The 27239-nt window shown below is 36.6% G+C and overlaps 5 protein-coding genes across 5 annotated transcripts; 3 read left to right on the top strand and 2 right to left on the bottom strand.

Moving 5' to 3' along the window:
- The first annotated feature begins 1165 nt into the window (after window positions 1-1165).
- LOC119986052 (phosphatidylinositol:ceramide inositolphosphotransferase 1-like) lies at window positions 1166-5275 on the top strand. The gene is made up of 12 exons (XM_038830592.1): window positions 1166-1582; window positions 1678-1767; window positions 2544-2630; window positions 2731-2799; window positions 3062-3142; window positions 3406-3477; window positions 3656-3716; window positions 3797-3899; window positions 4305-4400; window positions 4493-4539; window positions 4620-4741; window positions 4839-5275. The coding sequence occupies exons 1-12, from the start codon at window positions 1550-1552 to the stop codon at window positions 4917-4919; spliced, it is 942 nt and encodes a 313-aa protein (XP_038686520.1). The 5' UTR covers window positions 1166-1549; the 3' UTR covers window positions 4920-5275.
- A 79-nt stretch (window positions 5276-5354) lies between these two features.
- On the bottom strand, window positions 5355-8418 carry LOC119986058. The gene is made up of 2 exons (XM_038830608.1): window positions 7448-8418; window positions 5355-5805 (listed from the first exon to the last, which is right to left on the bottom strand). The coding sequence occupies exons 1-2, from the start codon at window positions 7897-7899 to the stop codon at window positions 5562-5564; spliced, it is 696 nt and encodes a 231-aa protein (XP_038686536.1). The 5' UTR covers window positions 7900-8418; the 3' UTR covers window positions 5355-5561.
- Window positions 8419-10082: 1664 nt separating this feature from the next.
- Window positions 10083-13064, bottom strand: LOC119985101 (transcription factor MYB1). Its single transcript, XM_038829276.1, has 2 exons — window positions 12632-13064; window positions 10083-11090 (listed from the first exon to the last, which is right to left on the bottom strand). Exons 1-2 carry the CDS (start codon window positions 13047-13049, stop codon window positions 10219-10221), a joined length of 1290 nt encoding a protein of 429 aa, XP_038685204.1. The 5' UTR covers window positions 13050-13064; the 3' UTR covers window positions 10083-10218.
- Window positions 13065-14800: 1736 nt separating this feature from the next.
- Window positions 14801-17594, top strand: LOC119988548 (laccase-7-like). The gene is made up of 6 exons (XM_038833627.1): window positions 14801-14976; window positions 15233-15384; window positions 15678-15922; window positions 16023-16151; window positions 16248-17198; window positions 17282-17594. Exons 1-6 carry the CDS (start codon window positions 14875-14877, stop codon window positions 17410-17412), a joined length of 1710 nt encoding a protein of 569 aa, XP_038689555.1. The 5' UTR covers window positions 14801-14874; the 3' UTR covers window positions 17413-17594.
- A 3307-nt stretch (window positions 17595-20901) lies between these two features.
- On the top strand, window positions 20902-25624 carry LOC119991456 (laccase-7-like). Its single transcript, XM_038837811.1, has 6 exons — window positions 20902-21132; window positions 22812-22963; window positions 23276-23517; window positions 23612-23740; window positions 23977-24933; window positions 25278-25624. Exons 1-6 carry the CDS (start codon window positions 21034-21036, stop codon window positions 25406-25408), a joined length of 1710 nt encoding a protein of 569 aa, XP_038693739.1. The 5' UTR covers window positions 20902-21033; the 3' UTR covers window positions 25409-25624.
- Window positions 25625-27239: the final 1615 nt, after the last annotated feature.

Raw genomic sequence — 27239 nt, 5'->3', positions numbered from 1 at the left:
TCAAATAGTTTATAAGTATATACTCAAATTCCTCTTACATTGTAAGATTGTTTTCTGAATCTAATTATCAACGACTACATTTTAAGAATAACAAATTTGTAGGAGCCGCTCATCCAAAATCAATCATATTTTTAAATGTATTTAGGCTGAGAATAATAACTAAGAACAATTACAATGGAGGTTTTTAATTGGGGCATGGATTGTTTTGTTTTCTCATTATAATGGCACAACTAAAAAAAAGAAGCTTCAATCGGTGTCATTTGCTTGCTCATTTTTGTTGGAGCATGAATGTAGGCATGGCATTGGCATTGGCCATGCCTATATGTTTGCTCAAGTGGGCTCCACAGCACACTTAAACACATATTTTATCCAAAATAAATAATAAATCTCATTTTTATTACATCAAAAATCAAACCAACAAATTTACATTAAATCATGGTATGACAAAAAATCGCTAATGTGATTGCTCTAACTAACTAGTGGACCCTGTCATTAAAAGATGACTATCCTGGAACAGAGTTCACTGTTTGTTTGTCACTTTGCATATGGTTAAGAGAACAGAAAACGACAAAGAATGCAAACCAATTCTGACGTGCCACTGAAAATCCAGCCGTTGAACCGCCAACCACATGTGAAACTTGTCCCCTTGACCATCATTCATTCGTAATCGCAGACAAAATGGATCAAGTCTTACCGACTTTTTGAAAAATTTGAATTAATTTAAATTTTCAAAAAATATTGACCTAGTCTGGTCCATGTTGTTCATCGTAAGCACCGATTTCTTTCTCTCTTTTTTCCCCTTTTAATTTCAATTATTTTTACTGTTATTGTAATTATTATTACGTCGATGATTTCAGATTAAATAATTCAAAATTTGAAAAAAAAAAAGAGAGAGTAAAAAAACAGTTACTCTCCAATCAAAAAAATTCAGTTTGTTCGACAAAACCATCGGGCTTCGATCCAGTCAAAATAAAATAAAAATCAGAGAAAAATAAATTGAATTTTGACTTTCCCAACAACGCAGGCCGCGGCCGGGGGGTTCGAGGCCATTTACAGCCTCTACTCTAGTAGTGAAATAATTAAATAAATAAAGAAAAACAAGTAAAAAATGCAACCAGACGTTAATTTAAATTAGAAATAAAAACTTTCTTGGTCGAAGCAGACCAATAGGGGTCGTCGGCAAGAGAAAGTAATCTTTCTTTATTTTCTCTCGCTGTGTTCAATAAAAAGCCCTCTCTTTTGCTTCTCTGTCAACTGTGTATAACAACGAGGCAGAATCAGAGGGCTTTTTATTCAAACATTCTTCTTTTTCTCTTTGAATTCGCTCAAATCACGCCTCCCATTCCCAGGCATTGTTGATTTTGTATCTGTTTGAGAAGTGTCGTCGTGTTTTTTTCCTTCTCCGGCTGGTGGATTTGATTTGAAGAGTCTTTTTTGATGACGGGGAGTTTAAGGTCAGATTGCGTTTGATGTTGACCATGAATGTTGGTTTGTGAAGTACTCTGGAACTGGGTTTTTATTACGCGCCAACAAAAACAACGACAACAAGATGACGCTTTACATTGGTCATGAGGCTTCAAAGGTTTGAATTTCTTTCTCTTTCTGTTTCTTAATCGTTGTTTGTTGTTGCCGTGTAAGCGAATTCTTATGGTGTTGTTATTGCGGTGATGCTTGTAGCTATGGAAGAGAATTTGTGCAGAGACAACCACAGAGATCAACCTTCTTGCGGAGAATTGGAAGTACCTTCTTGCTGGTATAATTTGTCAGGTATGTTTATATTTTCTATATTGTCTCGCTCCAAATCAATGCTTATTGATTTTGGATGTATTTTTTGGCTGCATTTCTGATGTTGTAAGGTTACTGTGAGAGATAGATGGTCCTGGTGATGCTTAATTGCATTTATTCTCACCGTTTTTTTTTAAAAAATATTTCTTGAATACAATTTTTGGGACTTGACAGGAGAAATCAGAAAAGTGTAGGATCTGGTAAAGGGTTGTGTCATGGTTTGCTACTTACCTTGAACTTTTCGAGAATACTTAGCTTTTAGAGTAAGACAAAGTTCTTATCAGGTCACTTTGGTGGTTAGCCATCAATTTTTTTTCTTTTCAAAATAAGCTTACAATGTCGATTTTAAGCTCTTGTTATTTCCTGATCACACTAACATGGCAACCGGGTCATTGGGGTTGCTGTATGAATTACTGATTTCTGGGTATGTTAATTTATCTTTTGTTGTTTATGAGCTGATTATGTTTTGAAAAAGATCATTGTGGTTTTCGTGCACCTCAACTTGTGCATTAAACATTAATTCCCATTTCAGAGAAACCCAGGTCCTTTGCTTTGTTTTCTGAATTTCTCCTTTCGCACAAGATTTGTGTATCCTTTTTCCACTAGATTTCTCCACATTATCATTTCACATTTATGCACATTTACCATATCCATTTGATCAGTTTATTCATAGTGTTGAGGTTTTGTTTCTTATGGTCGCGATGGACTTTCTCCTGTGATTGTTGGTTTGCATGTCTAAATATGCTCATTGCCTACAGTACATACACGGTTTGGCTGCCCGGGGAGTTCATTATCTGCATCGGCCAGGGCCAACCCTGCAAGATGCTGGGTTTTTTCTTCTTCCGGTCTGTATCAGTTTCATTCTCTCATGTTTGCTTATCAACTTCACATACCATTGGTGTAAAACTGCTTTCTTATGTTTACTTTTCTTTGTGTAAAATTTAGGAGCTTGGACAAGACCATGCCTACATCAGTGAGACAATTTTCACCTTCCTCTTTTTATCGTTTGTCTTGGTAAGTTGTTTCTGTGCGGTCTTTTTAGTTTTGATCCAGCTGATCAGTGTCTGGTGTGGGTGAGAAGGACCTAGGATATTTTTCGAAGATGAAATAAGCTTCATAATTGATATTGATAATTCATCTTGAAATGCCACCTCTCTTATGAAGTTAGTCATATTGATATACGTGCATGTATTCTTTTGAGTTCTGGTTGTGCAAGAGTTGCTTTACATTAAATTTTTATCATTTCTCTGTCTAATGTGACTCACCCTTCTTGCAGTGGACTTTCCATCCTTTCATCTTCAAGAGCAAAAAGATATTCACAGTTCTAATTTGGTGCAGGGTTCTAGCATTTTTAGTTGTAAGTCGTAATCACTTTCTTGAACTAAAATAGTTGTCTGCAGTAGTCACTGGTGGAATTTCTGATATATTTTAATTAAATGAGTTTTGATGGGAAAGAATGGTGCACTATTTATGTTTTAATTTGCACGACTTACCATCACAAATAGAGAACCTTCTGTCAATTTTTTTTCGAGATACTGTAATATGTTCTCTCTTTAATTTGAAGGATTAGTCATGGATTATTTGAGGAGATTTATGTGTTCATTTTCACCTATGCTGTAGGCTTGTCAAAGTCTCCGGATCATAACATTTTACTCCACCCAGCTTCCTGGTCCAAATTATCACTGCCGTGAGGTATCACTTGCTTCAAAGAAATTTCTTTTTGAGTCAGAAAACAGATATGTTTTTATTTCCTATTTTCAACATTTATGCATAATGTCCCATGGAGCAATGCTGATGTACTTCAAATAATTTTTTTTTGCTCTGGCTTCAAAAGCAGTTGCTGTAATATATGTGTTTGCTACATCATCAGGGATCTAAACTTGCCAGGCTTCCTCATCCAGAGAGTGTTGTTGAAGTGCTTTTGATTAATTGTGAGTGTCTCAAAATTTTCCAGAGTCCTTAGGTTGGTTGCTTGGAACTTTTTGTGCTGAGTAATTTGTCTAATGTGCAGTTCCTCGGGGCATGATATATGGTTGTGGTGATTTGATTTTCTCATCCCATATGATCTTCACTCTAGTATTTGTGCTGACATACCAGAAATATGGTACGAAAAGGTAAAGTTTACCTTAAACCGTCACTTTACTGTTTCTTGCATGCTCACACATCCCTCTTTCCTTGAGGAGGAAAAATGTAATGCAGTTTCCTTTATCACGACTTGTACGTTCCCTGAAATTGTTGATGTCGTGCATAACATGATTTAACGAAAACTTTTTTCTAGAAGTCATATACATCAAGCATATCCACTCTAAGGGGAATAGGTTTGATCGGTAGGGTCTGAGTTCGCCTATGGTTAGATGGTAGCATCTGAGCTGCAATTATTGGTCTAGACTTGCTAAAATTCTGTTTTCTAATGTAGAAAGGGGAAAAGGCTAACTCTGCAATGTTACCTGATTGCATAGATTCTTGATTGATGTATATGATTCCAACAAATTTATAATCTTTCTTGTCTGAAATTGCAGATGCATAAAGCAGCTTGGTTGGTTGATTGCGGTGACCCAAAGCCTGTTAATTGTCGCGTCCCGCAAGCATTACACTGTTGATGTTGTTGTTGCATGGTAGGATTATCTGTTTGAATCTTGTATATGTTTATTAATATCGTTTGACTCCGCAGATTTCTGACAGAATTCAACAATATTGTTCTCTGCAGGTATACTGTTAATCTAGTGGTATTTTTTGTAGACAAGAAATTGACAGGTGTGCTTAATGTGACTTTATTTTTGCTCTCATTTAGGTTACGTATGGCAGTTCTACTGACTTTGAGTTGTTGATTGCAGAACTGCCTGACCGGACTAGTGCATCTTTGTTGCTACCACTAAGCACCAAAGACAAGGATAGTAAGACCAAAGAAGAGAATCATAAACTTTTGAATGGGAAATCTGTAGACCCTGAGGACTGGGTATGGTGAATCTATAGATTTTTCTTCTTCTTTGTATATAGTATGCCATTTACTTACGTCATTAACGCAATTACGCCTGCGATGGTTATTTGTTCAGAGGCAGAGAACTCAAGTCAATGGAAAAGTTCTAGATGATAGTAATGGAGTCCATGCTGATAATGCGATGAATGGTGAATAGATGATCGGAGCTGCTGTCACTGTTTCAAATTGTGCAAGGAATGCCCCTTTTAAGCGCGCCTGGCCACAGATTCAATGGCTTAGTTGCTTGTGTGGTCGGCGTAAATCAAAGATTGCCGGTAAATCAGCAGTTCTGCTCATACTATCCTAACTAAGAACCATTCATCATCAGCATCTGTAATTGAATTCTCCAGTTATTTTTGCCCCAATTTCCTTTCGTGTGAAGAGCTATATGTCTTGTGCTGCCGCTGAAAATCTTCAAACAATTATGAAATTTTTGTAGAGGTTTAGGCTGCTAAGATTAAGGAACAGATTTTGTGGTGGATGAATGAAATGATTTTTTCTTCTGTTCTCTTATGCATTGTTTTGTGTTGGAAGAAATATTGAGCTTAAATTAGAAACATATATCTATGAGAAAGAGGAAGGAACATATATGGGAGATGTATATATAGATACAATAAATTCTCTACACGTATGATGAAGCAGTCGAGCACTAGAGTCTTAAATACAGATTAAAACCCAAGGCTCTCTACATATCTTGTTGTTCATATCATAGCAACAAGTTGTGCAGGTTCTTCTATAGGATTTCTCGTCTCCTTTTCTTTATTTCCCGTTGTATGGCTGGGAATCTCATGTTTGCATTTTAAGAAGCTGGCACTTTAAAGTGGAAGAGCCATGATATAACAAATGCAAGTACCATACATGCCAGCAGAAAGTTCAAGAGACGGTGGCCACGCCAAAAGCTTCGAGGTTCTGCTTGCGGAACTGATGCTGAGACGGCTGTGGCAGTGGCAGTGGCATTGTTGGACTCGTTCAGCTGCTCTGTCAACTCACTTTCACTTGCTAACGTGATGTTTCGTGCAATAGAATTACAAATTTCGCAAGTCCTAGCAAAAGTCCAATGAAATAATAAGGTCTAACAATACAAAGAAATAAAAGATTCAATAGAAAGATACAATCGCACAGGTCGAAAAAATACAAGGAAATCATGGGAGGAAAAATTCAAAGTAAACCACTCAACGTCTAATTCAAAACCATAAGGAACTACTCTGAATGCGGCAGATGTTTTTAACTATCTTTCTAAGCATTGTGCCACGACTCAGCATCCATGAAATCGTGCTACCTGGACCCATTAGCAATAACAGAATAGAGAAGTGAATGGAAGAAAAAAGCACTACAAAACCTAAAATCATAAAAGCAGTACAAGCCAACAAAACAATCAGACCTAAAATAAAAACAGAAAATTCAAAAAGGCCATTTTGAGAAGAGTAGCACTGTAGCAGGCCTAATTCTAGTCATGAGGATTTGGTAAAAGATAATTGGCTTCACAAGTACATACCATGTTACGCATAAACTGAATGAATTAACTGACATTACATCCGTTCTCAAGTTATACAACGAATCTAAGACTACAGCCTCAACCACGTTGTTCGGACAAGAACTTTTTCCTCTAAGTGCCCATGCAATTTTTCTTACCTATACTACTACAATAGCAGAAGAAAATGATCAATCATTCTATTTTCTCTTTACACTTTTTTTTGATGGTGAATTCTGAATTGATTCAATTGAAAATGTAGAGAAGGAAGGAGCTCATGCATGGTGGTTCATTTTCCACTACACTGTATGCGATAGAATGATAGAACACATCCCTCACATCAGGTAGAGCATAATTTATTTTGCGCTTTCAAATTATTTATTCAAATAGCAGCAAGTACCAAGAAAATTACGAGCAAGCTAAAAAGGTGGGGGGTTTACCTGTCAAAGAAGAAATGATCAAGAAAACTGTACCCTAATTATCAACAAAATTTCTTGGATAAATAGGGAATCAGCTATCTTCATATAGTGCATTATTAAAAACTATTTATTGGGGCCCCATACGCCAATAATCTTCTCCAAGTATGAAATGAATACATCAATAAGGAGCCAAGTCACTGCCTTCAGCCCTTCACAAAGGAAATGAGAACCAAAAAGGAAAAATATTAAGATTCCTAAACTTTGAAAAGGAATAGATCAGCGAAGAATTGTCGGTGTAGTTATACATTTCATCAAGACTTCCTAATGCTTTATTCTTGAGTTTTACTTTTTCCAACCTCTTTACATAACTTTCCAACTTTCCCTTTCATTGATCAAATTCTCACTCGCGGCCTCTTAAACCATCCAAATTATGCTTGACAACTCGTCTATGGTATCATTCAAATCCAGAACAGCCCAAATAATCAATTTTTTATCCTCCTTAATGAGTAATTATACCTATCATTCCTTCAACTTCAAGAAAACCCAGAAAAGTGAACCAAATAATCTTATTCCTACTTTGGACACTCAAATAAAAGGTAATAGGTAAAGACAGTTCAATTAAAATAATCAGGCACAGCTGTAAAGGCCTGATCAGCTCTCATAGTCCAGCCACAACATAGGTATCTATCATTCATCACATACAAACAAAACTTAATATAAACAATTAAGCTATAATCATAATTAGGGGAAAATAAAGAAATAATGAAAAAGTTGGGCATTCAGTTTTTCACTCACTTGTTTCCTTTGATCTTGAACCAAGTTTCTGCACATTGTTTATGAGCAGCAGCCAAATCATCCTTACAAGAACAACCCAGTTCAATGGGAAAACCAGATTCATGACTGTCACTTTCCAAACCCAGATAGCAAATTCTACAGACTCTCTCCACCTTAGCCAAATGCACCTTCATTTCACGGACCCCACCCTCCACCTCCACCGAGCAATCCGACACCGAGGAGGCCCTTCTAGAATCCGACATGAACCAACCAATCTCCGGATCAACACAAGCAAAGCTGTACTCATCGTAGGACCCACCAGTGGTCGAATAAAACTGGGAGTAGCAAGAACCCTCCTCTTCATCTGAGAAACTGTGATTTCCGTCGGCCGTGACGCTGGCATCACTTCCGGCGAGGGAGCGGCGGTGGTTTCCTTGCTCTAAATCGATGTGGGACATTTCAAGAGCCGACATTTCAAACACCCAGAAAGAGAAAATTGAGTACAGAGCATCAAAGGACTCAAAGTTGACGTCTTTGCAAAATTTGAGACGAAATGAGAAGATTTAAAGACGTGGGTGTTGGATTAGGTGGCCCCTGCAACTCCTCCAAAACAAAACAACTCCTCACAAAGAATTAAAACCCCATAAAAATAAATATTAACTAGTATTTACTGATGAATGCAGAGGCAGAGGCAGAGGCAGAGAAAGAGAGAGAAACAACGGTCTTTGAGACGAAGACTCATGATGGTTTTGGTAGACTTGGACTGAGACACTCACTGCAAAGAAAAAACAGAAACGTGCAGTAGGTGCTGCACGCAGAACTGCAAAGAAATTTCACCGATAAAATACAAAACAAAATCGTACATAGTTTCGTGCTGTATGGGGATCTTTGTCCTCTGCAGATTCTGTACGTCCGATGGAATCAGTTGTGTGACATATAAAAGATCAGGATATCAAACGGTGGATATTTGAGGGAGCATGCTCCTACTGCCTGCAGTTTACAAGACAACATATATACGCAAGGATATATAAGTACTTTTTATAAATTTTTGTGAGAATCAGAAAATATGTCAGATTATATACATAAATTTTATTTTATTTTTGGTTTTGCGCTCTCGACAACTTGTTTTTTTTCTTCTTACATGGATTATCAAATAAGCTGAAATTTTACCACAAAGCCAAACAGCCCCTTAAGTAATGCACTCATCTACACCCCCCATTTAGAGTCAGAGCTGAACAGTAGGATGATCCGACGGATGATATGGTTTGTGTTGCATCAAGTTTCCACACACGCGAAGCAACTTAAAACTTTGTTTCGTATTATGCGAGTCCATGAAGCAACCGACCTGTGTCGACCCCTTGAAGCTCCAGTGACGTGTTTGTACGGTGCCTTTGCGTGAACAACACAAAAGCTAATAATAATAAAATATAATAAAAGAGAAGAAAAAATAAAAAGAAAAAGAGTTAAATTACGTACTGACAAACAGGAAAAGTGCAAAAAAAAGAAAGAAAACCTAAACGAAACGGGGCCAAAAGATCGGAATCCAAAGAGTAATATCAGGTTGCATGGTTTTTGAGCCCAAAAATGACACATAGTCCATCTGTTTGGTAGCCATGAAAGTCCAATAGGTTTATTTTAGTGATTTAATCAATGAAATAATTTTATTTATACTCTTTTATTCCATAATTTATTATCCAAAATTTATTGTTTTAATATAAATTTTATTGTTTTTTAAGCCACAATTTAGAATTCATTGTTTTATTTCTGAATTCATTTGTTTTTGAAATTTCATTAAAAAAAATTGAATTAAGAAATTTCATTGAAAAAAATAATGAAATTAAGATTTACCTGATAAAACTCATCGACAATGGATCTTGTTAGAAGGAGTTTTATGCGCTGATTCTGAATATGTAATTTTTTTCAAAATTTAACATGTATTTTGAGAGTTAAAAATTTTAAAATTTCATTTAAAAGATTTGGGCTCCTATGGACTACCACTATATGAACCACTTAGCACTTCTGTTTTGAGCCAGAATGTACATAGTTTCGTAGTCTTTAAAAAAATAATAATTATGTTTATGAATTACGATGTCATCATGAAATAAAATTCCGGGCAACCAACAACCCTAAAAATTTAGCAGATGAATGGAACAGTTTTGGCAAGAGGAGCTAGTGACATTATTATGCACTCCGGATTTTCATTTGGTGGGGCTAATTGCAAGTGGGTTTACAGTTTTACAGAATTATAAGCCAAAAAATACATGATAGGCTCAAGTCGAACCAACCATGTTATCTAGGGTCTTGTTGATGACCACATACAAGAAAGAAGCAAGAAATCTGGTGTCCACTTCACCAACTATACATATATCATGTGTTTTTCAATGTGGCATCAGAACAAGAAATTGATTTGCTAAGGTATGTTCAAAATAGACAGTCCTAAATAGAAAGCTCTCTCTCTATACGGAAGTTGCCTACTTGCATAGGACTGTTACTGCTTTCTATTGGTATCAAATCATGATTGAGATCTACACAAATATCTCCATGAATCAACAACTATACTAATGGCCCTCCTGAGTGCCATAAAGCAAAGATCTGGGTCAGTCAAATAGAGTTGATTTGGAGTTCATTAACCTGAACCCGCACTAACAAAGCTAAGAACTCGAACGAGAATCAGAAGAATATCAGAATTGATGTCTAACTTTAACAGGTGTACTATCCCATCAGTAAATTGATCCATAGAAATATAATGTAAATCCCTTACATTGTGTTGCTGCACTTACAGAAGAAACAAGCTATGTAGATAGCACATTGGTCATCATGCCCAGTAACTTGTTCTTTCCTTCTTCGAAACGGTTATGGTCATTCGCTGTATCGTCTTTAAAATGCCCTATCGCCACTTCAGACCCACGAGATCCAATCCTGCCAGCTGCATCATCCATTGCAATTACACTGCTACTCTCCAACCCACTTTTGAGCCAAGCGTGATTGCTAATATCTGCGGCTATTGAAGCTAATTGAAAGCTCGAAAATGATGGGGGATCCGAGAATTCCACAAACTCTGGACCCAACAGAGTCTTTGTAGGAGTACTATCACCACTTTGGGTCCCACAGCAGCCATGGCTGCATTGTTGAGGGACCAGTGGCTCATTGTAAACTCCTTCAAGCAATCTGCAGATCGCAACATCTGGCTTTGATACTTGAATCAAAGGTCCTTGCATCTGAACTGGCCTCTGACATGAAGAAGCAATTCCAGCGTCATCTATAGGATTATATACGCTAAATGCACTGATACGTGCCACAGGACGGAAAAGAGTAGATGGTTCCTCCGCTTCATGATGTGGTGGAACTTCTGTTATCTTATCGCACTTGTCGTCCAAATTTTCCTGGGAACTTGCATAGTTTCCTTCCAATGATTTAACTGAACGGACATCACCACAGGACAAAGTTTCTTCGGATGATGCTCTGGTCTTGTCCATGCTAGAATCTGGTACCGCATTTGCACATTTCCATTGTATACTGTCAAGCTCCAAGCCACGGCGCTTTAGGGTGGAGTTCCAGTGGTTCTTAATAGCATTGTCAGTTCTCCCCGGTAGAAGCCTAGCAATTGCTGCCCATTTGTTTCCATGAACTGTGTGGGCTGCAATTATTATTCGGTCCTCCTCATCTGCAACAGCATTGATTTCCTCAGCCTTTGCTCTTCAGAGTATACATTAGTACAAAATTTAATAGCCCACATCCTAACAATGTTCATGTGAACACATGATAAAATTCTGGAAAGTAGTATAGGCATCCGTCAAGGACAGAAGATTAGGACTATGCGTGAGAGTCCAATCCCGTCAGTATCAATATTTACATTTCTAATATCGTTGGGGTGATAGCATTAACATAATGATAATTTAGATGCATGCTGCTTCACCTAGCATTACAGGACTTCATAAAGAGACAAATAATAACCTCCAAACACCAAAACAGTTATATAATCCACATAATGAGAGACAGAAGCAGTGACTTATGCATTACACCAAGAATGTGGAGAGAGAAAAAAGATTGGAAGTGTAAACCCATAATAGATAAGTCCATGGACATTAGTTTGAATGGTTCTAATTGGCATGGGCTTGCCATAGATTTATGTTTAACAACCCAAAAGCAAAATGAAAATTAAGTTCGAAACAAAAAAGAGACTATTTTTTTTTTGAATGAAAAAAGGCCATGCTTTTCCATGCTTTACGACAAGACATCAATCAATAGTATTAAACACATCTATCAATATTTGTCCCAAATACACTCGCAAAACAAGCAATCACAAAATTACATCTTTCAAACAGAAAATTTCACAACCCATATTGAAATCTCCAAGTTGCATGACTTCTCTAACATACAAAGCTTTGAATATCACGTCTAGTTAAAGTAAAAAAAGATTATCACTAGGACTTGGCTAACAGTTATATGCCACAATCATTTCTTTCATTTCATTTTTATTCATTCATTTTGAGCAAACAGCTCACGTGCACTTACATAAAATATATTTTTCGCCATATACCTGAAATGAACGTGTTAGGTTAGAGACAGTGATGATGTGAATGGAACATAATTGTTTCCTACTTACCAAAAAAAACACATAATTCTTTCCTGTGCAACATAATCATTGGACGCAAATGTACTACTAATGTTATGTCTCGTCAGTCTCGAGTCTTGACGCCAAATAGATGCTAATAGATGATTAATCCCATCTATTAAAATTCAGAAGCAGAACATAATATATTAAGAGTACATTTTGATTATTCATTCAACAATCTAGTCAAGTGAGGCTCAAGGCACTCGTTAATGCAGACTTTTTTTAAAAAAACTTCTCATGCCATCAACAACAGTTCTGTTGTGCAAATTAAATATTAAAACAAAAGGAAAGCAAGTTTCCCTGTGAATTTTAAATTTAAGAAGCGTAAACTGCACACCCCTAAATCACATAGAAACATCAAGCCACTCCCAAGCAAAAGAAAATATATATTAAAAAAAAAAAAAAAAAACTAACTGATATCTTAGAAGTAAAACCACAAAACACTAAACCCCAGATTCACCAATTAACAGCAAAAGTAGATAATTCAGCTTTAATGTAGAACAATCAGTAATCGATCAAAACCATAAACAACAAAATTGAAGCTTCAACAAACAACATTGTCAAAGATTACGGGTTTCCGATCTCTATACCAGTAAAAGGCTTGCGTTTAACGGCCGGGTCGAGCTGATTACACCAGCGCAGCCTGCAAGACTTGCCGGACCTCCCAGAGATGCCTCGCGCGATCAAGCTCCAATTTCTCGCGCCGAACTTACTCACGAGTTGACTCAGTATCACGTCCTCCTCCGGCGACCACGGCCCCTTCACTCGGTCTCTACGTGCTCGGCCACTGCTTCCCTCTGCAGTCGCCGCCCCAGTCTCATCCCCGCTACCACCGCCTCCGACGGCGTCAATAGAAGCGGCGCCTTCAGTCTCTTCCACCGACGCGTCGTCCTTCTCCATCCTTTGAATTGGGTCTCTCCGGTGTTGGTTTCCCTCTTTTGGCGAGTAGGGACAGTACTTTGAACCTGATTTAACTGCAAAATTCGTTTCGTGAAGAGACGAAGACATTATTAGTACAAATTTAAAAGGCAAGTGTTTCGGGTTTGAGAAATGACCAAAATGTCCTGCATTAGCTGGTCATAGCCCATAGGAGTTTTTCAAATTGGGCCCATTGACTTAATCATGTATGAGGCCCATTACTCAAAATCATTAAAGCCCAGTTCAGTTACATGTTGGAACATTTTTTTTTTTTTTTTTGAATCTCATGTTGAACAATTCAATCATAGCAAATTGCACATTACTTGCCATGTAAATTAAGTGAAAAAATCTCATCGCCAGCTAGAAGAACATATTAATTATATAGTCAAACGGTTACTTAACTATAACTAATTAACAACTGGCTAAGACAATTTCCTTCGGAATATATAAGTTAATACATTTCTTAAATCTAATTTAGGACAAGAACTACGACTTTTATCATGAAGGCCCGCGTAATTGACATTCCTTGCCCTTCAAGTATTTCTATAAATCATGTACACACTCCAAATGGAAGCCCTACAAGTCTTGTACATGAAAATAATCATCTAATAAATTTGATTTTATTGGTACATATTGTTTCTTTAGTAACCGAAAAAGGATGTCACACAAGTTTGTCATTTGGACATTCGATATGAACCTAAAATCGGTCGGTCAGGTCAAAACCCAACAAGTTACCACAAAAGTATTATTCTTAGTGTGAATCAAACTCAAGACCTTACGAATCCATACGATTTGCCACAATATAGATTCACCACTAAGGTATCACCCAAGTGATTACATATATATGATTTTTTTCGTAATTGGTAACAACCGAAAATCTGAGTCTCATTTGGGGGGAGGACTACTAGTCGCTCCTTGAAGGCAGACTCTTGTTTTTTAAGGTGGATAAACAAGCCCTCTGCCATTTGTTTGATTAATAACTTCGATTTTTTTTTATAGAATTAATAAGTTTGATCGAATAGCTAGTAAGAAAGGCCGACGTGCATCTACCTGCGCCGGTCATAGAATCAGCAGGTGAAAGTAGAAATACATTAAAATGTACACATGCACGTTCAGTATTTTATTCTTTTTTTAAAGATAGACATGGATATATTCGCACCATTTGGATGTTCTTTGGTTAAATTTGCATTACAAGTGGAAATATATATATATATATATATATATATATATGTGCGTGTGTGTAGATGTGTGACGTGGTAAAGACTAAAGACAATGGAATAATGATTTCATCCAGCTATGGAGACATGGAATCATGTAGCCAAGTATTACTTCATTGGGTGCATGAAATTACTAAGGGATAATGGCAATCTTTAATATATATACATACATATGTATATATTGTTTTCATTGACTCCATCTCTTTTATGACCTAGCTAGAAGTTAGAAGTCAATTTATTTCTTTTTTTAATTTGTAGACTATGTGTTACGCGTGGGGAAAAAAAGAACTCGCAGTCTTGTTTGATCGGTCGACGGTGCAAGACGACCAACTATATATGTGTGTGTATATATATTGTTAGAAAATTAATTATATAGTTTAGAATAATAATTACAGCTTTCTTCCATATATTAATACCTTCTTGGTTATTTCCATTCTATTTGAGTGTATATAAATTTTCTTTAACGATTCTCTAGATCCTCTGACTTTAGTTTGCTTTTGATGGAAGAACTTAGCTGTTCAGATAACGAAAGATTTGCTAACTCCTATTATAGAAATGCGAATTCAAATTCCTCAGCACGCAACCATCGCTACTTAGAAGGCCAAGTCTTCCTCTCTCAACATATAAATACGTCAACATTCGCATTGAAGAATACATTCAACTAAATAGTTGTCATATTTCGAAGGAAGCTTGCATAAATGGCTCATAATGTGCTCCTGCTTGCTCTGTCCTCTGCTTTGTTAGCTCTTCTGGTGTCAACAAACCTGGCTTCTGCTGCAATCGTCCAGTATTCGTTCGAAGTAATCACTTTACATTCTCGATTATTTCTTTCTCTTTGAATTACCGAAAATGCATGCTAAGGATTTCAGCGTTTTTTGTCATCCATAAAAATGCTTAGTTTGAAGTTTTTTTAGTTTAGTGGGTAGTTTTTCTTGAATATAAGGACATGCATGTCGTATGTTACTTTTTTGAAGTTTTGATCATGCATTATACGCAGTAGGAACAAACAATTAACTCATTATATCTTATCTTCTCTTTTTATTTTAAAATTTTCAGATAAAAAACCTTACAGTGCAAAGACTCTGCCATCAACAAGTTATAGCAGCAGTGAATGGAACGCTACCTGGCCCAACGATAGATGTTCGAGAGGGAGACACACTTGTTGTTCACGTCTTTAACAAATCTCCCTATAACTTCACCATTCACTGGTAATTCTTAACTAATATTTCAATTCAATTTAATTTAGACCAAGTCATTAACACCCTCCACAACATAGGTAATTAATATCATTCTTGAGTAGTTCTTTTGTTTCTTGTCAAAGAAAATATATGTGCTTATATATGTCAATATGAAGAATATCGCATAACCACCCAGAAAACGACTATATGCATTATATATGTATATATAACAAGTTTAATTATTGTAATAACTATTCTAGATAAGAACAATATCGTTATGAGCTATTATTTTCACTTTTAATTAACAAGGCTTCTGTAAGCAGGCATGGAGTGTTTCACATATTGACTCCATGGACCGATGGAGCTAGTATGATTACTCAATGTCCCATACAACCTGGACATAGCTTTACCTACAAATTTCAGATCACCAAACAAGAAGGAACCCTATGGTGGCATGCTCATGTACAATTTCTTCGTGCCACGGTCCATGGAGCTCTTATTATTCGTCCTAGATTAGGCAATTCATACCCATTCGCTAAACCTTACAAAGAAATTCCAATTTTAATAGGTACACACATCTTTAATCCTTGTCATTAATTTAATTACGAGTATCATTTCTGTTCATTCTATACAAACGAATTAATTAAACATTGAAATGTGATTGTTAGGTGAATGGTGGAACTCCAGCATAATTGATGTCGAAAATGCGGCAATAGTCTCTGGCGGCGCTCCTACAGTTTCCGACGCTTACACGATTAATGGATTGCCCGGAGATCTCTACTCATGTTCTCAAAATCGTAAGCAGTATTATCTATTTCTAATGTTAGAATATGATATAAATGATTTGAAATGCTACAACTCAATAAGTTAATTTGTTGTTTGTTATTAATCAGAGACATATGAACTTAGGGTGACAAAAGGAAAAACCTATCTTCTCCGCATAATCAACGCTGCACTCAATAACCAGCACTTCTTCAAGATAGCCAATCACAATATGACAGTTGTCGCGGTCGATGCCACGTATACAACACCGTATGTCACCGACGTTGTTGCTATTGCTCCAGGACAGACGGTGGATGTCCTCCTGTGCACAGACCGCCCAATTGGGTCTTACCACATGGCGGCTTCCCCATACGCCAGTGCCGTAGGAGCACCGTTCGATAACACAACCACAAGAGGCATTGTTGTCTACGATGGTGACACGTCATCGACTCCAACAATGCCAGTCATGCCTGCGTTCAACGACACACCAACAGCTCACAAGTTCCACAGCAATTTGACGGGTCTTGTTGGTGGTCCCCACTGGGTCCCAGTACCACGCCACGTGGACGAGCATATGTTCGTGACAATTGGTCTAGCACTCGATCGTTGCCAAGCAAATGCCACGTGTGCTGGGCCAGCTGGACAGAGATTTTCCGCGAGCATGAATAACGTTTCCTTTGTGGCCCCCACCAAACTGTCTATGCTGCAAGCAGTGTATTACGGTGTGAACGGAATCTACACCCCTGATTTCCCTAACCAGCCTCCAATCAGATTTGACTACACAAATGCAAGCGTGAATTCGGATTTATCGCTATTGTTTGCACCGAAATCAACGAGTGTGAAGCCGTTGAAGTATAATTCGACCGTGGAGATGGTGCTGCAGAACACGGCAATTATTGGTGTGGAAAATCATCCTATGCACATTCACGGTTTCAACTTCCACGTGTTGGCTCAAGGGTTTGGAAATTATAAGCCAACAAGGGATTCGTTGAAATTCAACCTTGTTAATCCACAAATACGCAACACTATTGCTGTGCCAGTTGGAGGTTGGGCTGTCATTAGATTCACAGCAAATAATCCAGGTATGTTATTTTATATTAATAACAATAGAAATACATACATATATATATATATAACTAATAATTTTGTTATTTGAATTGAATAGGTGCGTGGTTCATGCATTGTCACTTGGATGTGCACTTGCCGTGGGGCCTAGGTACAGTTTTTATCGTTGAGAATGGATCAACTCCCTCTTCCACGTTGCCACCTCCGCCGTCTGATCTCCCTCAATGTTAGAAAAAAAAAAAGAGAGGCATTTTTACGTAATTTTTTTAATTTTTTAATTCATGGGTTGTGTTCTTTGTGTGTAAAAATTCATATACGAGTGACATTATTTTAATTCCGGTTTAAGTTTAATCTCTGTCATATGATTCAAAGGATTGGCTCGTGGAAGCAATACAATTATACAGGATTCGAAATTTCGACTCACTTGATGTGAATCCAAACCAACTGTAGCTAGCTAGACAGAGCCCATTTCGGATATTAGAACCAATGAACCATCAACCATGTTACTTGGAGGACATCTACATTAATGGGCCACATTAAGTTCCGGCCTAGTTAGCCCAATGTATATTTTATTACACTGGGCCAGATAAAATTGTTCGCTCAATTATGCCCATGACCGCGACTTTCATTCTTTATTTGTAATGGGACCAACTCCATCCACGGGCTGACGAGCCTGCGTCCCTCATCACTACATAATTCATGTCTACGGGCCTCCGCCAGCCCAAAAGCAAAGGTACGGGCTTCTTTTTTATTTTTCTTGTAATGGGCCGGACAATTAAGGCACGGACCAGTTTGTGTGGCAACTGGCAACACCTACGTCATGTGCCCTGCACTAGTTCAAACCAGCAAGTTTGAATCCATTTCAATTAGTGTTGCACATATTGTTAGAAATGCAAAATCTCTCACATCGGTTACGAGAGTTAACCATGTGATTTATAAATTCGAGTTCAATTCCTCTCAATTGTAGAATACTTTTTTAAGGATAAAAACCGTGTCGGCCTTAAGACACATAGCAGACAATACATCTACATATAAATTTTGTCAACACCGGCAACAAAAAGATAATCCCTTGCAAATTAGAACACTATATTTGTCCAAATATGTTTATTTGTGAAAGTCATGGTGATGCATTGTCATCCTCAAAACGTAGAAATCACTTATCCTAAGCAATGCGTAGCATCAAAGCAATCAATAAGATTACATTATAAATCTGTGGGTTCTCATCAATTCTTGAATTTTTAATGCCAGATGCTTTCTTCACTCGACTGATCGACTTGATCAAAAGACACAAAAGACACAAGGAAATCCATTGACCTTTTGAATTGTTTTCATAATACAGGTAGGTAAGATACAATTATGATGATAAGACCGAGTGCACAAGATGACAAGATAACATACAAATATAATTAAAAAATAATATTTTTTTATATCGATACCATACAAGTTTATCATTTTGAAAACCGATATATGGGTTTAAACTAAGGCTGTCAGGTCAATACATACATGAATTTTTCACTTGTCGATATGGTAAGTTGACCCAACACGCATACGTGGGAACAAATATATCGCTCCTAATGAGAATTGTCATCACACACTTAATTATGATATTTATGTTTTTGTATATATAGTTGACTTACCATGATTTCTTGAACATAAATATATAATTAACGATATGTCTATAAGAGACACTGAAATAATTGTCACTTAGTATATAACAAATTAACAAGACCAAACTCATGAAAATCATCCCCACAAGAGTTATAATTTATCTCATCCAATCTTTAGTATATAATAACACGGTAATGACTAGTCGTTTTGTTTTGTTTTGTTTTTAATTCATAAGTATGAAATCCACAGATTCCACAAGGAAAAATCGAACTTAAAAATCACCTCTCACTTGTTAATTCTTGAAGTCAAGGTGTTAACCCGCCACGCTTTATCAAACACCCAATAATTATAATATTATATATATTTATATTTATATAATACAACCTTTAAGAGATCTCAAATCACCATTATCATTTAAATACTTAAAATTCCCAGGCCAATCTCTTCACGTTTAAGAATTAATCAAGTGTTTCTTTTTTTGACAATCTTGTTCAAACAATAGCTTGAGTCCCGCAAAAATTATTGGCAAGTACAAATTAGGAAACCTTAATTTGTGTATTGAAATTCATCAATTAAGGATAGAATTTAATTAGACAAATCAAATGATGGTCTAATTTGTGTTCTTACATGGTTGAACAATTCAAATTTCAAATGACATACCAAATTGGATACTACTTTAGGCATTGATAATTGTGGTGTGCAATTTATCATCACCTTCTTTAATTGCCAGCAATTGTGGTGGTAATGACTAGTCTTTTTGTTTTGTTTTGTTTTTAAGTCATAAGTATGAAATCCACAGATTCCACTATTGGATAGTACAGACTTGTACTATATCTCTTTATATTCTCTGCGTATGCATGCATATATATATGTGTGTGTGATTATCAAAAAATAACAACTCCATAACCACAAAATAGCACGATTGCAATGAAGAAAACAGCACCAACTTAATCTGCTTGTGCAGTGCATGGCGACGCTCACAGATGAATATCAGGGAGAGCGCAAGTCTCCGGTCGTTGGATCGTGCCGCTATCCCTAACTTCACCGGCAAGTCACTTGGTCTTTTTATTGCGAGAGTCAAATTTGGGTTGCATTACTGGAATGATACATTCTCAGCCAACTCAATTGTTCACATGAAATCTTCAAGAAACAAGCTTGTATGGTGTCGTTCTCGGTTATAAAAAAACAACAACTCAATCTCCCAATAAACCAAAGGTAATTCTACGAGTTACATTCTCCATATTCTACTAGCTACAATGTTCAAATAGAAGTGTTATGTGGAAATAAAGGTCTTGATTAAATATCTAAACTCGTTTTTTTCTTGTGCTCTTCTAGAAAAAAAATAATGGTAAGAGTATATTCTATTAATTAGGCGACAAGGAAATTAAATCTTCAGTATTAACTAGCCAGTATGATGGATAACTAACAATAATGTACGTATGGATAGTTTTTTTTTAAAAAATAAAAATCGACACCAAATAAATTTGTCATTTGAACATTCGATATAAACGTGTGGCTCTCAATGAGAATCAAATTCAGAACCTCTCGAGTCTATACAGTTTGACACCAGAAAAATTCACCAACTAAGTGATTGATAATGTGTGGATAGTGCCAATATTTCATACATAACCGAAGTCAAAACCCATTTTGAAGCGAAATGAAATAAACAACATTTTTTTTATGAGTAGAATTATAAACAATGAATTTTACAATAAATAATATGTAAATGGAGTTCAATCATGGTCAAATTATATTACATAAAATCCAATCGAATATCATAAAATACGAATGAGTCAATGGGATAAGAGATACTTGGCAAGCTTTCATTCTCTTCGAGAAAGGCATCATTAGTCAAGGCCACTAGCTTCTCCATTCAAAGTATCAGTTAAATTTATTGCATAAATTTTCCAGTCAGCGAACCTGGTCATCCTCATTACATATATTCATTTCGTAACATGAGCTATTAGTCATAACTAGTACTAATATTATTAGTGCAATAATAACACACTGTACAATTTCAAAAGGCATGCATTATTTCTATCAAAAGAAATATTCATGCACTCCCGCGGTTTTGTTGTCACACAAAAAAGATACTAATTCAAATGTAAATTACGAAAATGTCTTACCCAAATCTCTCCTATATATAAATAGGGGCTTCCATTGTCTTCCCTCTCCACAATCTCTTCAAAACCAATTACTCATCACCAATCTCTGCAATACTAGCTAGCTACTTGAATAATCAATATGGCCAAGTATTATCTGCTTCTGCCTTTGCTGGGTTTTGCTTTAACCCTTCTTTGCACAGACTTTGCCTCTGCTGCGATCGTCGAACACTGGTTTAATGTAATTCTTCAATTCATACTCAGTTCATTTTTATATTTTCTTTCTTTCTCGTTCTCTCTTCATGCTCGTTTCTTCAGTGACGAGAATATGTTAAGAGTTATTTAAGATTTGATGATCTATTAATAATTATGTAATGAGGTATATAGTGGCTGCAAATCGTCTGTCTCATTTAGGGCTGGGACTGAGATGGGTCGGTTGATTATCGGTCCGACCCGAGAAACCAAATTTTAGAGATTTCTAAAACCATTATCGGCCCGACCCTTATGGTTCGGGTGATGGATGGCAACCAACTGTGGGTCGGTTATTGGTAACAACCGACCCTATACAAGTCTCTGAAATCTGAATTGTAAAATAGATAAGGCAGCAGCAACATTGCAGGTCCCAGAATAAACAACAGGTCTGCAATAGGTAGCAGCTTCAATCACTGTAGTCTCCACTCTCTAACAACCAGCAGCTTCACTGCAATCACGGATATACCGAATTACAAAATCTGCTCAGTTTGATCCAAATTTCCATTTTTTTTGATCCCTAATCAAACATTCAAACAGACAAGCAACAAGAAAAAAGTTGCAAACATTAGGCTAAATCCCAACTCGAAAGTCTCAAATCCACATACAATCCCTAACCCTAAATCAGTAAATCCGAATCCTTAATTCAAAATCGCAAATCAAAGAGTCATAGATAAACCTTACCTACAGTTACCTGAGTTGAGTCACAGAAGAGATTCGAACTTCGAAGACTGAGGCCCTGAGAGTCTGAGAGTGAGAACTGAGAAGCTTCCTTGCTACCTTGCGGGACGAAGACAGACTGAGAGAGGCTTCTAGTTTTGGCCTTATCTTCGAATCTTCTCTGCCGTTTTGCTTCTAGGGTTTGAGAATTGAGATTGATTCGTGATTTTGTGAGAGTTGAGAGTTGACACAGTGAGCGTGAGACTGTGAGAGAGACAGTGAGAGCTGAGATGTGAGAGAGTATTTGACTCTTTGAGAGTTTGAGTTTGACCGATATTTTGAGAGTTTGAGTCTTCAAGAGACTTTGAGAAATGGGCTTGGGCCGATAATATTGGAAGTTTGAGTTTGTGTTTGTGTTTTTTTATAAACTTATTATCAGTTGGGCGATTTAAGTTTTAAGTTTTTAACTAATTTAAGGGTTTTTCGCCCAATTTCATTAAATTCTTGGTTGACTGATCATATCAGCCAATCAACATTTTAGTATTATAGAAATCACCAACCGACCCACAAATGCGTGGGTCGGTTGTCATTATCGGCCCGACTATGTGGATCGGTTAACGATACAATATCGACCGATCGACCGATAATGGATCGGTTAACTGATAATGACCGATAATTCCGACTCAGTTCTAGCCCTAGTCTCATTTATATGGGCTTAGGACTTCTCAACAGGTAATCCGTATGTTGAATTGATCAATTGGGATTTCTTCATCTGGAGAAGACACAAATAATAAGCATTGTTGATTGTAAATTTTGAATCCTCATATTTTATTGTCATTGTTATTGTTGCGTGCAATTTTCTTGGTCTCAATTTGAAATTTTCCTATTGTAAGTTGTTTCTTGAAGTTTCTAAAGACGACAAACCTGTCTCTCGTGGCCGTCGAGTGTTTTTTTCTATAGATAATTTAGCAATATTTTAACATTGATTTTTTTAATAAATTTTATTTGCAGGCGCAAAATCTTACTGTCAATAGATTATGCAAAGAACAAGTAATAACTGCAGTGAATGGAAGATTTCCTGGTCCTACTTTAACTGTTCGTGAAGGAGACACCCTTATTGTCCACGTCTTCAACAAATCTCCTTACAACCTCACCATTCACTGGTAAACATAACAACCCACTTTGACTATTTTTGACAATACAAACACTATTTTACAAAAATGTTAAGACTTTCAGTATTTTTTGTCCCAACTATTTCAAATGTTGGAATTGACGCACATTATACATGTAAAATCGTGGATCTCACATAGCTGACATGATTCATATGAAATCATGTGCGTTCATCTCAATATTTTAGTTGTCTTTTGATTGGGTCAGGCTAGTTTGATTTCAACATGGTGCACCCACTTCTGTTGAATTGATATATAGAACAAATTGTGAAGCTTCCTATAATGATTGTTCGGATATTTATGCAGGCATGGAGTGTCTGGGTTAAGCTCATGGGCTGATGGGCCTAGTATGATAACCCAATGTCCAATACGCACCGGACATAACTACACTTACAAATTTAACATTACAAAACACGAAGGAACCCTATTTTGGCATGCTCACGACGCATGGCTTCGAGCTACAATCTTTGGTGCAATCATAATTCGACCACGATTGGGCCACTCGTACCCATTCCCTAAACCCTACTGTGAAGTCCCCATCTTATTAGGTACTCACTCCTTAATTATTCTTATTAAGTTTACACCTTTTAATTAATTTTTATATGTATAAAAAAATAATCATATCTTTAACTCTAATTTCAGGAGAGTGGTGGAATATAAGCATTATTGAAGCAGAACGACTTACACTAGAGTCTGGTGGTCCTCCAATCGTTAATGACGCCTATTTTATTAATGGATTACTAGGAGATGCCTATCCTTGCTCAGCAAACCGTAAGTCACATAACATTATAATTAATTAATCAACCATCTTAAGGATACAATGTTTTGTTGTCCCAACTATTAAAAATGTTGTAATGAACACATACATTTCATATGGATCATATGCATCCGTAACATTTAAGATGAGACAGAAAATACTAGGATGCTTAACATTTTTTAATTAATTGATACAATTTTTTGATTGATTATATGTCTCATACTTTATTTGTTTCATCCTTAATTGACAGAAATGTTTAGGCTTATTGTGAAGCAAGGAAAAACGTATCTATTAAGAGTAGTCAACGCTGCATTGCACACCAATCTATTCTTCAAGATAGCCAATCACAGCATGACAGTTGTGGGTATTGATGGGGCATACACCACCCCTTACGTGACCGATGTTCTCATGGTTGCACTCGGCCAGACCACCGACGTCCTCGTCACCGCCAACCAATCCGTCGGATCCTATTACATGGCATCAAGCTTATACGACACACTTCCATTACCCGGCAAAAACACCACCACTCGTGGCCTCATAGTCTACGAAGGAGCGAACCCATCGGTGGCACCCTCCGTGCCGGTTCTACCAGACAGTCACGACACCAACACGACCCACCGGTTCCAAAGCAACCTCACTGGCTTGCCCGGGTCCCCATACTTTCTTCCGGTTCCACTTGAGGTAAACGAGCGCATGTTCGTGATCATAGGATTAGCGCTCATCCCGTGCCCACCATCGTACACGTGTAACAAGGGTATAATGGGGAATGCGTTGTCGTCTACTATGAACAACAAGTCATTTGTGCCTCCGAGGGGATTGTCTATGATGGAAGCATTTTATTACAATGTGAGTGGAATCTACACCACTGATTTCCCTGATAATCCTCCCAAAGTCTTCGACTACGTCAATACCAGCATCAGCCTTGACCAATCACTAATATTTACTGAAAGATCAACGAGCGCGACGAAATTGAAGTTTAATTCAACGGTGGAAGTGGTGTTGCAAGATACGGCTATTGTTTCACTTGGAAACCACCATCCAATTCACCTTCATGGGTTTAGCTTCCATATATTGGCCCAAGGTTTTGGAAACTATGATCCTGTAAGGGATAGTCCAAAATTCAACTTAATCAATCCTCCACATCGTAACACTGTCCTTGTACCTACTGGAGGCTGGGCTGTTGTCCGATTCAGAGCTGATAATCCAGGTAATTTTGCTTAGATTCATGTGAATTACTCAATTTTCTAACCACTTGATGATGAACTAATTGGTTAATTTCTCCGGGTCAAAACATATGAACTCGGAAGGTCTTGAATTTGATTTTCACTGACTGCAATACCCTTATGACCACGTGTGAAGTTTTGACCCAACTTACGCTATTGTCAGATGACAAATTTATGTGCCTAAGTACCTGACTGCCTAAGTTTAGGCCCATGTCAATTGTTAACCTCGCATGACGTAGTTTTTTTGGTTAACAAAAAAAATCAATTTCTTTAAATTTCTGATTAATTAACTAATCAATGATTAATATATTTACATACGTGGATGCAGGTGTGTGGTTCGTGCATTGTCATCTGGACTCGCACATGTCGTGGGGTATGGCTATGGCCTTCGTGGTTGAGAACGGACCAACACCGGCAACAAGGGCGGTTCCTCCGCCACCGGACCTACCCAAGTGTTAGAAATTTTTATATGTACATTCAAAAAGATTATCATAAAGATTGATCAAGATACGTACACATTGATTACGTTGGGCATGTACACATTCATTGTGATGTACAATTGCCGCAACAACTTATTTTAATTTTATTTTTCACTTTCTTTTTTTATTTGATGTTCTATTCGGCAAGTTTGATTGCAATAATACAAATAAAGCTTAACTTAATTATTATGATTGTATTTACTGATTTGGTCTTTTCCTCTGTTATTGGGCCTTAAATCAGTCCTCTTTTGTACGTTTAAGATGCCACAAGGTCCACAACACATGAGATCCGTTAGCTTTAGAGCAACCACAATGATATTTTTTTACTGGGGCATGGATAATGTGTGTGAATTTGTGATTTGCTGATGCAGTTGTATTGAGAAATGTGTTTTACTGATGTGTAGTGCTTCCGGGAAACAAATATATAGCTTGTAAACACATTTAATTATGATATTTATGTTTTTGTATATATAGTTGACTTACCATGATTTGTTGCACATAAATATACAATTAACCATATATCTATAAGAGACATTAAAATAATTGTCATTTAGTATATAACAAATTAACAAGACCAAACTCATCAAAATCATCTCCACAAGAGTTATAATTTATCTCATCCAATCTTTAGTATATAATAACACGGTAATGACTCGTCGTTTTGTTTTGTTTTTAAGTCGTAAGTATGAAATCCACAGATTCCACAAGGAAAAGTCGAACTTAAAAATCTGCTCTCACTTGTTAATTCTAAAAGTCAAGGTGTTAACCTGCCGCGCTTTATCAAACACCCAATAAATATAATATTATATATATTTATATTATATAATACTAACCTTTAAGAGATCTCAAATCACCATCATCATTTAAATACTTAAAATTCCCAGGCCAATCTCTTCACGTTTAAGAATTAATCAAGTGTTTTTTTTTTTTGACAATCTTGTTCAAACAATAGCTTGAGTCCCGCAAAAATTATCGGCCAGTACAAATTAAGAAACCTTAATTTGTGTGTTGAAATTCATCAATTAAGGATAGAATTTAATTGGACAAATCAAATGATGGTCTAATTTGTGTTCTTACATGGTTGAACAATTCAAATTTCAAATGACATCAGGACCAAATTGGATACTACTTGAGGCATTGATAATTGTGGTGTGCAATTTATCGTCACCTTCTTCAATTGCCAACTAACTTGGATTTTTGAATTTGAAGTCGTCAAAATTTGTCCACATCTAGATATATACATATCGTCTCCCAGACTAGTATTATCCTTGGAAAATACAGTAACTAATGTTTTTTGTTATTTTGTAAATAATTATTGTGCACAAGTGCTGATATATATAGGACTATTTTGATAGTTTGCTTTATTTACAATAAAATCGATTAGTAGGATTAAAAATTGTCACGTTATCAGAATTGGACGAAATTCGATTTGTTGAAGCGAAACGATGTGTTGAGCAGAGCTGGGGGCCCCCACTTTGTTTTCACAAAATTTCATCGTTCAAGGTGTTTTATGTTCTATAGGCATTGTCGTAATTTTATATTTTTACTTTTTTCATCATTTTTAGTGTTGTACCTAGCCTTATTAATCATTATCTCTAACTTTAAGAAATATATTGAAGCTCTAAAGAGTTTTCTCATTTCTAGTGAATTCCAATGTGTTTATTTTGATTGAACATTGGTTTAATATTTCTTTATTGTTTCCATCTACATTAAGTGCAGTGAGCGAGATTGGAGACATATAAGATGTACATGGATCTTAATTAGTCTCACATAATATGTAAAAAAGGCTTTCATATGAATTGAACAGTGAT

The sequence above is a fragment of the Tripterygium wilfordii genome, chromosome 3 (genome assembly GCF_013401445.1).
Source record: "Tripterygium wilfordii isolate XIE 37 chromosome 3, ASM1340144v1, whole genome shotgun sequence".
Classification (NCBI taxonomy): domain Eukaryota; kingdom Viridiplantae; phylum Streptophyta; class Magnoliopsida; order Celastrales; family Celastraceae; genus Tripterygium; species Tripterygium wilfordii.
This window is presented reverse-complemented; position numbering and strand designations above follow the sequence as displayed.

Bases quoted from the DNA above. Each gene is read 5' to 3' on its own strand.
- LOC119985101 (XM_038829276.1), bottom strand. From the start codon at position 13,049: ATGTCTTCGTCTCTTCACGAAACGAATTTTGCAGTTAAATCAGGTTCA. The intron at 11,091-12,631 runs GTATAGAGATCG...ATGCTGTTGCAG, and splicing joins TAAACGCAAGCCTTTTACTG to ATGAGGAGGACCGAATAATA.
- LOC119991456 (XM_038837811.1), top strand. From the start codon at position 21,034: ATGGCCAAGTATTATCTGCTTCTGCCTTTGCTGGGTTTTGCTTTAACC. The intron at 21,133-22,811 runs GTAATTCTTCAA...TTTTATTTGCAG, and splicing joins TCGTCGAACACTGGTTTAAT to GCGCAAAATCTTACTGTCAA. The intron at 22,964-23,275 runs GTAAACATAACA...ATATTTATGCAG, and splicing joins TACAACCTCACCATTCACTG to GCATGGAGTGTCTGGGTTAA.
- LOC119986058 (XM_038830608.1), bottom strand. From the start codon at position 7,899: ATGTCGGCTCTTGAAATGTCCCACATCGATTTAGAGCAAGGAAACCAC. The intron at 5,806-7,447 runs GTGAGTGAAAAA...GACTTTTGCTAG, and splicing joins TTCAAGATCAAAGGAAACAA to GACTTGCGAAATTTGTAATT.
- LOC119986052 (XM_038830592.1), top strand. From the start codon at position 1,550: ATGACGCTTTACATTGGTCATGAGGCTTCAAAG. The intron at 1,583-1,677 runs GTTTGAATTTCT...TGATGCTTGTAG, and splicing joins TTGGTCATGAGGCTTCAAAG to CTATGGAAGAGAATTTGTGC. The intron at 4,540-4,619 runs GTGTGCTTAATG...TGTTGATTGCAG, and splicing joins TGTAGACAAGAAATTGACAG to AACTGCCTGACCGGACTAGT.
- LOC119988548 (XM_038833627.1), top strand. From the start codon at position 14,875: ATGGCTCATAATGTGCTCCTGCTTGCTCTGTCCTCTGCTTTGTTAGCT. The intron at 14,977-15,232 runs GTAATCACTTTA...TAAAATTTTCAG, and splicing joins TCGTCCAGTATTCGTTCGAA to ATAAAAAACCTTACAGTGCA. The intron at 16,152-16,247 runs GTAAGCAGTATT...GTTATTAATCAG, and splicing joins CTACTCATGTTCTCAAAATC to AGACATATGAACTTAGGGTG.